General features: G+C 35.3%; 1 protein-coding gene across 2 annotated transcripts in view; it reads left to right on the top strand.

The window, feature by feature from the left end:
• EIPR1 (EARP complex and GARP complex interacting protein 1) overlaps window positions 1-12,222 on the top strand; it is a 59,512-nt gene that overhangs the window by 5,511 nt on the left and 41,779 nt on the right. For both annotated transcript variants that reach the window (XM_015859353.1, XM_015859354.1), the window contains exons 2-3: window positions 3,349-3,432; window positions 9,188-9,320. In XM_015859353.1, coding sequence (XP_015714839.1) covers window positions 3,349-3,432; window positions 9,188-9,320 — 217 coding nt within the window. The remainder of the gene's footprint in view (window positions 1-3,348; window positions 3,433-9,187; window positions 9,321-12,222) is intronic.

The raw sequence follows: 12,222 nt of genomic DNA, 5'->3' as shown, positions 1-12,222 counted from the left end.
GCAGGTTTTGATGAGCACAGCATGCAGACTCTTGTTCATTGCTGGTGAAAATCCATAGCTAATAGTGGTGACTGTGTTGAATAATCTAGCATAACCATTGGGAAATGCTAGAACTGGATTTCAGATAGTGAGTGAAATTAGTAATCTAAGGTTCTGTTTTTGTTTTTTAGTAAAAAATTAGTTGGCCTATCTTTAAGTAACTCGTTTCTACCCCCATCTTCTCTTTTTTGTCTCTGTCCAAGGTGCTGGTCTTTCTTGCTGCAGGTTTATTTTTTTTTCTGCTTTGATAAAGGTATAATTTTTGTTCAAAGTTCATTCATAACTTATACTTTTTCTGCTAAAAGCATAATAGATTTACTGTCTTGGGGGCAAATGACAAATTATGAATGCTTTTTATAATTTTTGTATGCATTCATGTAGTTTTCTCTCTCCATATGTGTAATTTTTGGTTCCGTAGGATACTTCAGGTTGCGATAGATGAAAATACCAGTTCATTGTGTTTAACTAGATTTTGTCTGTGACCCATACTGAACTTCAGTGTGACCATTGCTATAGTCTATTCAGTTGTATATCTGAGTACACTCCTTCCTTTGGGGGAAAAAAGAAAAGTATTTGAGTTTTAACTGTTGTATAGCAGGTGCTTTTTTTTTTTTTTTTTTTTTTTAATATGACATAGAAATGATGTTTCTAAATTAAGCACAAAATAACATGCTGTGGTATACTTGTACAGTATTCCTTACACTGAATTCTTAAGGTAGTTTTCCTTTGTTCCTCCTCCAAACCCCTCAGCCTCTCACACACTCTTTATCTCAACCTCATTTTTTTCTTTGGAATGTTTTTGTTACTTTGAGAGACTGCAGGCAGAATAGTCTGTCCTAGCTCTAGGATGTAGAAGACACTGTCTGGGAGACCCTCTGGAGTGCAGTGTTGTTGTGTCCTGGATCTCTACAACTATTGCTTGTGTCTCTTGTTATCTGTAGAGACTTTTGTTTTCTGAAAGCACAAGGTGGAATTGACAGTTGTTAGATTGCCCAGGTTTTCTGTTTTGTAATTGTGTATGTGTCACCCCTAATTTTGTGGAACAAATCAGTTGGGGAAGCTACAGAACACTACTATGCAGAGGTGTGAAGGTCGCTGGTTTGTTCATCTTCCTGGGCAGATAGTATTAAGAAGTCTTTAGCATTGACTTTTCAAAGGCAGTATCTGCTTTTGTGTTAGCTATTTGGGATTTCTGACTGTATGTTTATAAGCTTCCTTTAGGCTGTCAAAATACTTGGTACAATTCATCCCAGTCAGGTCATCATGGTATTGCTCCAATTTTCTAAAACTCTACCTGGTTTAAGTTGCGTTTCCTCACAGAGATTGCTGACTGAAGTTTACAGTGAATATGAAATTTGAATGTGTAACGAGAAGGTTTTCCATACATCACAATATTTTACTCTTTCCTTGCATTGTGTGTTTTTTTTTTCTTTTTTCCCTAGTCTTACATGTTCTTGAAAAATGAAGTTAATTACTTCTGTTGCTGCATTGCCTAGAGACATCAGTTAGGTGGGACTTTGCTGTGTGAGTATGTAATGCCACGCAGCATGTCAATTTCCTTGGTAAATAAAATTTTACTATTTTTGGAGGTAGACTACTTTCAGATCTATGTGCTACTTAGTGTTCTGTGGATAACTAGCTTTGTATAAGAGGTTTTTATCGATTTAGATTAATGGATACTCTTTCTTACTCTGCTTTTTATTTTCTAATTGCTGTGATTGTGAGGAAGGATGCTTTTGTGAAAGATACTGGGTTCTCTTCTTAACAGTGCTCAACAGTACAAAGGCAGAGACTTTATTCATCACAAGACTTCATCTGTTGAAAAAACATTTTGTTTTTCTAAACTTAACTCAGAGTAGACAAAATTAAGCATGTATTTGTCCAGGAAGTACCTGACAGTTCATCATAATGCTATTTATTTCAAGGTTCAGATTTTCCTTACTTGTCAACACCTGATGAGTTTGAACTCTATTCTGTGGAAGCTGTAGTTCTTCATGACAGACAATAAACAGTAGTTGAAGTTCTTATATTAGGCACTTTGTGTCTAACCTGATTCATTCCTGAAAGGAGATAGATTAGATCTACTTGAAAGGGGTGAGAAGCTTCTTTACGTTTTGTTGTTGTTTTATTATTACATATGTTTATTCAAGATATCTGGAGGCCTCTTCTGCTCAACTTGTGGAAACAAGAATAAAATTGTTTACTTGAAAGAGATATGTAGCCGTTGACTTATTTCTAATGTGATCTTGAAAATAATTGGAAGGAGGTCAGAAATGAAAAGCAGCTCTTTGCTAGAGATCTGCAAATGTAAATTCGGTTTAAGGCAAAAGCTTCTCTGCAATCTTTTTGGTGAGCTCATTGTTTCTGTCAATTGGAAACACGGTCTAGGATTTTTGTAGAGGAATGCTGCATAAATAGGAAAGCACAAACTAATTAATACGGGTTCATACTTATCTCTGATCTACATTTGAGTATGTTTTGAACACAAACTGCACACTGAATTGTGTTCCCTAGTGCTTTTTTCCACTCCTGTAAATGTTGATCTACTAGCTTACACTTTTTAAGTTCATTATGTGTTTTTTTTTTTTAACTTCTTCTGCTTATCTTGAGCAAAATACTGTCTAAATCATATTTTGTATCTTGCATATGAACTATGTGTGCCATTTATGGAGTTTGGAGTACTTTTATGTTCTTATTGTTGCTGCTAGACAAGGGCTTGGACTGTTTTGCTTTATGTAAAGAAAAACTTTGACTTGCTATTCAAGAACTCCATCATTATTTGAAATTTATCCATTATGTTCTGGTGTTGAAAAAGAAAGTATTTGCTTTCTATTTTTTTATTAAACTTGATGTTTGATGGTGAGGAGAAGAATTCCTTCATTTTTATGCAAGCATCTTAAGTCTGAATTGTTTTCCCCCGTCACCACTCCCTTCAAACTTCCAGCATGAACAGCATTCATTTATTTATTAATATTATATCCAATACACTTAAGAATCAAGTTCATTGTTCCACTTTGTTTTTTCTATTTTACTTTCTCTTTTTACAATTCATGATGGAGAATTAATCTGGAGGAATTGCTCTTATGACAAAGGCCAGGTAAGTATTTAGGACCTGTGTCTTCCTTGTATGTTACAAATGTGAGAAATTGTAGTAAAATGAATTAAGCAAAATGGACGTGAAGGACAACAAAGTATTGAAGTTGTAAAATATGATGCTTAAAATTGATTGGTATGTAAGCTTAAAGTTTTTTTGCTGAAATTAACGAATTATAATAATTAGACTCTTCTAATGGTGTTCTCTTTCCCTAGGCACGAGCGTTAACACCTCAGACAGCAGAAACAGATGCAATAAGATTTTTGGTTGGAACACAGTCTCTTAGATATGATAATCAGGTAACATGCTTGGTCAAATGTCTTTTTTTTGTGTGCTTTTTTTTTTGTGTGTGTGTTGTTATTTTATTTTATCACTTTTCAAATATCTATTTTTCTTCTTCCTGCCCTTTAGTTTTGTTTGAAGTTTAAGTGATAGTTAAGTTGTAGATGTAGATTAATTGTATGCAAATATATTGATAAGCAATATAAGTGAGAGTGTGTATTTCTGGAAAATTAAACTGTTTTAAACTGTATGACTAAATCAGTTTGGCTTAGTAAAGCAGCTTCCGTTCTTTCATTAATTTATATCTTTAGATTCTCTGGTTCTGTCTTTAAACCTTGGAAGACATATGAAGTACGACGAAGTTCTTTAGTGCCTGATTGTCTTTAATGTGACTCCTGGCATATGCATAGCTGTGTATCTGAAGCTACATGAAATGGATTTATTTATTTTTTTAACCTATAATTGTCGGTAATCCATTGTGTCTTTACTGAACATAAATTTATCATGTTAAAAATTTCAGGGACGATCATGGCTTGATTTTTGTTGGGCTGTTTTCTTTGTGGTTAAGAGTACAGCACTTACAAACTTAACAGTAATTTCATTTTTATGATTAAACTTCAGTATGTGTGTTCGTACTGGAAGATGATCTTCAGGGCAAAACATTTAGAAAGCTGTGTTAGGTGTAGGCTTCAGGTGGGTCTAGCAGAGGTGCTGGAGAGGTTTTCTGCTGGAAGATGCCAGATGCTGCCCTGTGCGTCCTGCAGTTGCCTGTGCAAGAAGAGCACAGTTGAGACCAATAAAATGGTGGAACCTCTGTGAAAACTTTTGGGATGGATGAAAAGGGAACAAAGAAGAGAAAGAAAGAAACAATAGAGGGGATGCCAAGATCAGAGGAGGCAGCACTCTGTGGTGGAGCAGATATCCTCAGCTCCCTGTGGAGAGCCTGTTCCTGCATGTAGATAGAACTGCAGACCATGGAGAGCAGGTGCTGCAGCAGAAAAAAAGAGATGGAGAGTGGCAGAGAAGGCCCTACGTATTGAATGTAACCCTAGTGCCCCATGCCCTCGTGTGCTATTTGAAGCCTCCAGACTGAAGGAGTTAATTCAGAGAGTGGGAGGGAGAAGGTGTGATTTTAAGGTTTGTCTTTCTGATTTCTCACAATCTGAATTAGTTGCTACATTTATTTACTGCCAAAAAAATGCAGCTTCCCCCCAGTGTGTTTTGCCCACAAAAGTAATTGTTCATGGTAAGACATTGAGTTTGGTACCATATGTTAATGCTAGTTAAGACTCAAGGGGAAAAAAGTATTCAAAGGCATGAGGAGCATGGAGTATTCAGTTCCTTTACTTTTCAGGAAATACTTGTGAAACCAGTAACAAAAGATGTGGCATAATGGACTTAGTTAAAAACAAGATGATTAAAAAAAAAAATTGTGTACATTTGTCCTGTATGCTCTTCAGACATTTGGCTTTAAGGTGCTTTTCTACTGAATAAATAGCTTTATGTGGTTAAAAGTTGAATCTGTCTTTTACTTCTTGGTTTGACTAATTAAATTAAAGTCCGAAATAGGAGTTAGAGAGTGATTCTTGCTTATTGATTGGCATCCAGCAGATCTTCAGTAATTTAAGTGTTCTGATTTAGGTAAATTTTTGGCATAGACTACCTATTTTAGGAATATCTCCATATACATATTTCAGCCTCATTGGACATGTTTTTATTTTTTTGTTTCCCCCCACCCCAGTGATACCATTAATAATAGATGTGCAAGCCACTTCCTAGGGTATTAACAGATCTTTGGGGATTATTGGCCTTTAGCTGCGCCTCAGGCCATCAGCTCCATTAGCTAGTTGCTAATCCCTAAGAAATGCCTTAGGCCTCAAGTCATTATTGTTTAGTTCAGCACTGTGTTCTCTAGATTTGCTTAAAAACTTTTTTGGTTACCTGACCTAACTTATGAACTGGCTTGCAGCCTTCAGTGCTTGAACAAGTGCTGCGTGGTGAGATATTCTTTATGCAGCTCCATCATGTGCAGAATGTTTCTTCCCTTCCAGTCCCAAACCAGGTGTGTTGCAGGTAAGAGAATAGCAGTCATGCAGCTGTCAAGGTAATTTCTTCCTTAGTGAGATTCATTTCTGTGCAAGTAATATATAGGTAATCTGGTGAAAACATTTTGTTGTTAATGCTTTCCTTATCAGGCAAAGGAAAGCATTTTTAAATGTGATACTCTGTCAGTATTTGGGATACTAACAGTGTCAAGTGCTTGGTATTTGATCTGCACAGCTTCATGAAAGTTGTTCCTTTTTGACTGGAGATCTTGTCACTCCTGTGGAACAACTTTGCTACATACCTTCAGAATGTGAATGAAATTAGGAAACCAGAATGCATGCAGCTAATGAAGAAAACCCAACTTGTGGTGGTTTGCTCTCTCTTATGTGGTTTGGAGATCTTGAATAAGGAGAATAAAACTATAGGAGAAAGAAGGAAGGAGAACAGTGTGTTCTTGATAGAGTATTGAGGAAATGGAGAGGAAAACTGGCAACATGAAGTTTCTTGCCAACTGGAAGAGAGGCAGAGAAAACTGTCCACTGAAATACCACTTGAGGAGAGGTGATTATTGAAGAGAGCAGTCCAGACTGCTGGTCTGTATTATAATCTTATAGTTTAGTGCTTTGGAGATCGAGATCACTGAAAATCTACACCTTCTGTCTATATATCTGTCACCTGTTGTAGAAGCATCTGCCCCTCCTGATCTGGGGGTTTGAGTGCTTTTTTTTCTAGAGGAATTCTCTAAACCGAAGCAAACATTTCATATCTTTGAATGTAGTTTTTGGTTTTTTAAACTATGTTCACTGTGACTTCTGAGAAATTGTTCATGCAGTTGCATACTTGTTCTTTGACAGTATTTTGCACAGTCCTTAAAAACTTGGCCTTTTGGAAGCTTTTATTTCATTTGCTGCTCTTAATTTAATGCATTTACTGTACAGTAAGAATACTTCACCTAGTCTTTGATCTCTCTGAGGACTGAGCTATCTTCAGTCTTGAGTTAGAATCCAACATAATTGTTTTCATGCATGGCATTACATAGGCACAGAGCATGGCAGTGGCCACTCAAACTGAAACGCTTCCCACATCTTCCTCTCTGTACCCTGTTAGTCTCTGATGGAAGGAAACAAATTATCGAGATTGTGTAATGGAAGAAAAAGAGTAATTTTGTTCTGAATGTGTTTAATTGTCTTCCTGCCTTAGTCACTTCCGTAGCAATTAGAGATTTCTCTAGATTTTTTTTTTTTTTTTTGTTTTTTTGTTTTAGTGACGTCAAATAATTGTTTGCCTTCAGATCTCTACATTTATTTATTTTTTTTCCTCTGTTTGGACTTGTGTGCATTCAGAGAGAGTCTTCAGCATAATTGCAGCAGCTAGGTTGGTAGCTTAGGGTTGCTACTGATGTTAAGAGTTATTTTCCACAATGATTGTGTTCCACAAGAACTGTGGTGACACATACTCAGGACAGTGCAGTCATGCTGAGAAAGTTCTCTGAGTGATTTTATGCTTACCATCGTTGTCATTATCTTCTGTAGCATCTATATGCTGCACTTATTTCTCCAAGTTGAATCTCATTTCCCTACTACACAGGTAAAAGTTAGAAAGATAGTAATTTAGCAGCTGAAGAATAGCAGCCTGTGCAACTGGGCTTTGTTTTAGGAGTACTAGCTGTTTTTCTGCTATTATGGTATCATGGTATCATGTTGGTACTGTATTTGGTACTATTATATTTTCTGTGGGAATTGTTTTGTCTTTGGTATGTAGCATAATTACAGCAGGATTTCCAGATATCTACGGTGTCAGCTGAGGCAAAGACATGACAGCAGAAGAGAAATTGGTCATCTGTGATTTCAAAAGGCTTCAGAGAAAGAGCTTTCCAACAGTTTGTGTTGAACTACCCTCTTAACCTGGCCAGCCCAGGCACAGCATATGTGCAATTGGGGTGAATAGAGTTTTGATTTGTGGTTCACCTCTAGAGACTTCAGTGAAGCTGCCAAATGAGACTTCTGTGACTCCAGTGGAAGGCTTCCTTCCCTCTCTTTTTCTTTGGAGATAACGGAGAATAACTGAATAAAGCAGATTTGTTTGCGCTTTTCATAGGGGAAGTCAATTCTTACTTTTAAATATTTTCACAGATTTCACATTATTTATCTGTTAAACATCTAATTCAGTAATTTTGGTGGATCTGATTTTTTTGTTGGAGATGCGAAAGTCAATTATCATTGTTTTGATGTATAAAAATAATAATAGGAATTATTGTTCTTGAGCCTGTTGGAAATTTTACTTCAGGGTTATAAATATGCTGCAGTTTATCTTCAAGCTATTTATTTATGAACAATTTCAGTTGTGAGTTGATACAGAAAGTCAAAATACATCTGGTGAAAGCAGTGCAGGGGGCTGAGTATATTGTTTCTGATTAATGAGTAAATGGTATAAACCATTAAATGAGGAAGAGTTCTCTTCAGAGACAGAAGCATTTGATTTAGGACACACGGAGTAGGTCAGGAGGGGATATATAGAGCAGCAAAATAAAGGGCAGCTGTAGACAAGTCTAAGGGGTGTGACTGCAAAGTTATGAAAGGCAGGAAGGTGACTTCTGTAAGTTGGACAGAAAGATGGCTATGCAATTGCTGCAGGAGATGAATGTTGTCCTGATGCCTGGGTAGATTTGTAAGTTCAGGGCAACAAATGAAGTCAAGTTTGAAAAGACAGCGTGCTCATCAACTGCTGGACTGCTTATGTGCCCTGGATGACTGAGTTAAGAACAGTACAGGTGATGAGGTCCTGCATTATTTCCAGAAGTTGCTGATGACTGCACTCAGCAGTTGAGTATTTGAAGGAGAGGTTACAAAAAAAAAAGATAACACAGCAGCCATTTCATAAATGTACAGTATCACCAGTATATCCTGAGTTGATACTTATCTAGTTGTTTCTCTATTTTATAAAGACTTTCTGTTATATCTTGTAGTTAAGACTTACGTGGTGCTTCAGTAGTTAAGATGGTGTCTTTGTTTCTCTCTTCATTGTTGACACAACTTTACTAACGAATCTTAAATGAGATGACGTAAAAGAAAAAAAGGAGTGAGATATAGATTTATGAAGACATAGTATTTCTTAAAAGAAAACTGTATAGGTTCCTTATCTTTCAGTTTAGTATTTTGTCTTTGCTTGTTGTCTAAAATGTATTATATTTCCAAATGTTTTAGTAATATATAGTTTTATATATGGACACATATATAGGACTGCTTGCTTGAAGAGAACTCTCAAAGTTTCTATTGTTTCTGTTTCAAACCAAAGTCCTTTCCCTCTCCCCCATTCTTTCATCAAAAGATATTTAAATGTGATGGCTTGTATACAAAGTTAGTGCAGACATCTTGACTGAAGATTGTGATGTTATCATTTCTGTTTATTGCTGGAAGAAGTGTTGAATTGCAGTACTAGTGGGTTATTACTATTAAATATAATATGAAAAATCACCTTCAAGCTTTAAGCTGCAGAACTGAGAAGAATAAACACTGTATTTCATCAAAACAGAGAGATGGCTTGTTTTTCTGGAAAAGTCTATCTTGCTTGAAATCAATGATATACTAAATTGTTAGTATAACAATTAATTAAAGTAGATATCAGTTATAAAATTCTCGTTAAATTGTTCTGTGCAGTCATTGTGTATAATTAAGACCCACAGGAAAACATTTGAAAACCTAATGTTCTCTTTTATTGTATTTGCAGATTCACATCATAGATTTTGATGATGAAAATAACATCATAAACAAAAATGTGCTTCTTCATCAAGTGGGTGAGATCTGGCACATTAGTGCCAGTCCTGCAGATAAAGGTGTACTAGCAACTTGCTACAATAAAAGTAAGTCCATTCCAATAATTTAAAATTTTAAGTGTTTTGATATTTTTGAAGGCACAAGGATTGAACATCTGGCATGTGTAAAACCTAAAAAATACTGAGTTGATAACTCCTATTTTTACAGAGGTCTGCTATCCCATTAATTATACCTCATCCTTCTTCCATCCTTAGATTGTCTTGATTACAAGTATGTTTGCGTTCATATCAAAGAAAGCAGCAAAACCAAAGTATTGCTTACCTGATTAATGCCAAGAAAGTCAAGTAAATTATTCGTGTTATTTTAGGCTTCGTTCTTTTTATTGTTTTATATGTTTGACTTTTAAAGTGAAAGCAAATGTCTTTCAAAATTTCTTGCCGGCATAAAGCTCTCTTTAAAATTGCAGATTAAGTCTGCATATAGTGTTGTTTGTCATACAAACAGTCAATGCAGATATGCCCACAGAGAACTATAAATTATCTAAATATTTCATCGGAACCAGTAGGAGTGCGCCTTGTATACTCTTAACACTAAGTATACAGCTATTTAGATTAAGGATCTTTCCTAGGTAAGGCAGATGTGAAGATTCTCTGTTCTAAGAAAGTGAAAATCCCCTTGCATCATTTGAGGAGGGGGTTTGTTTTTCTCTCTAACAAGTAAGAAATCTGTGCTGTTGGTTTGAATAAATTTTGTTTAGTCTTGTATGTTTTTGTGTATTTTTTCATGAAAACACAGTCTAAGCATACACGAGAAAGACAGTGAGTTTCAGACTTCATGCATCTGTCAACTGTAGAGCTTTAAATTCCCGCTGTTCAACTTTTTGGTAAAAAAAAGAAGTTCCATTGCTACTAAGTTCTATTTCATCTGCACTGAAATAGAAGTACTATGGCATGAATTTCTTTCATGAGTCAATTGTGAATCTTTAAAAACAATTATAAAAGTGATGGAGGGCTTTAGTGGGCATTCTGGCTGAGAGTTCACTGAAAGGGTATTGACATGGTGAGTCTTTTGTTTTAATTTTATTTTACGTTTTAGTGTTGACTTCCTGGGTGTAACTTCTCTTGACAATCACTGCCAAGGCAAAGAATATCCCAAAGTTCTTCTGATGAAGTTTCCCTTGCAGAAAACCAAATGAAGTTTATAGATTAAGTTTCTCTAGCCTTCCTGAGCTGTTCAGTTGGTGATACGATGGGACAGGGGAGATGAGGAAGGAGTGTTGTTTGTTTTATTTTGTTTTCCAGGAATACTGTACTCTGTAGAATGTTATGAAACACCTTATGGAATTTATGCACTTCTGTTTTTTCCTCCTATATAACTGAACAACAAGTTGATGAGAGATTTTAAAGTCCAGTACTTAATTTATCTAATGTCCTATTTAACGGAATATTCTGAGTTGAAAGGGATCCACAGAGTTCACTAAGTAATATTAACTGCTTTTAATTTATTCATTTTGTATCTGTTTTTGAAATCAAATATTGTTTTAGCTGGTATGATGACCATATATAACTTCATATTGCTTTTTAGGAAATTAATATATTAAAAGGCTTGTTACTCTAACATGCCACTGGGGACATTCCTTACAGCAGTGTGCATTTTTAATTGCTAAAACCTCTTTGGAAGAGAGCTTATTGGATGAATATGTCTGCTAAGCACGACATTTCACGTTTCTGTGATATTTCTAATCTCCATTATTGGACCTATTAATTCACATGTATGCTTTCTATTCTAGCTTCTTTGTGTTCTAAATTTGGTTTGCTTTATATAGATATTTTATATTTTATTTTATATTATTATATTATTATTTATTTTATATTTTAGAAATGTTAAGCTTTATCGTTTGTACTTCTTGCATCTTCATTTGGAACCATCAACCATAAGCATTCTGAAGAAAACAAGATCTGTTTCTCAAATGATTATTGATGAATCTAAATAGCAATACTTGTAACAGAAAGCACACGGCAAGGGATTCTAATAATAAGGAATACTGGGTTTTGCAGACAACGTAATTCAAGTAGTAATGCAACTGAATTAAGCATTCAAGATGTTTAAAACTCATTTATGTATTTGTTTTTATGTATTGCACTTGTTTGATTATTTTAAAGAGATGCTGTTTTTTCCTTCATGAAGTACTGGGCAAATGATATCAGGTTGGAGGTATTGTGACCATCTCTTGTTGTCTGAGCAGTGTACGTCAGGCAAATCTTGTCTGCTGTTGAAACTCAGATAATGAATTGATGTGATATGCAACTGTTGTTAATAGCTGTTTCTTAACATTGCCTAAGTAAGCAGTGAAATTTGAAAAGTTGAATCATATTTTGCAATTCATAGCTCATGGAAATAAGTTAATGAAATAGGGTTAAGTGCTGATGGAAAAACTGAAGAGCCATTGATTATGCTGTATTACTTTAAAAAAAAATAGTAGATACAAATAGGACTTTATTTTTAACAAATCCACCTGTTTTTTTTTTGTCTGGGAGGAGCGATATACCTTACATATAAGAAGTTTCAGGAACAAATAAAGGCTGAACTGAAGATTAATACTATGTACCTGCTTTGAAGAGCGAACTTTGAGACTGTTTATGTTCCAAAAGCACTGATGTAATGATATTCTGGTGTTTTAATGGTGGTTGAGAGAGGCCTTGAAGTAACATGGATCTTGATCAGATGTTGCAAGAGCCTCTTGTCTGGGGAAGTTCTTCATGGTTTTAGTGTTTTTTTTTGTTTGTTTGTTTTGTTTTATGTTTTTTTAAATTATTTTCAAGCACTCCAGCTATTGATAAATGTGGCTATTGTAGAGTGTATGCTTCCAGTGCTACATCATGAGCCTGTTTTCAATTGTATAAAACCTTCAAAAGGAGCGATACTACTGTAGAATCTGATGATGTAACGCTCCATGTGGAATTTTTGAGGTTTATTTTCTTCCTGCTT

Source organism: Coturnix japonica, chromosome 3, assembly GCF_001577835.2.
Source record: "Coturnix japonica isolate 7356 chromosome 3, Coturnix japonica 2.1, whole genome shotgun sequence".
Lineage (NCBI taxonomy): Eukaryota > Metazoa > Chordata > Aves > Galliformes > Phasianidae > Coturnix > Coturnix japonica.
This window is presented reverse-complemented; position numbering and strand designations above follow the sequence as displayed.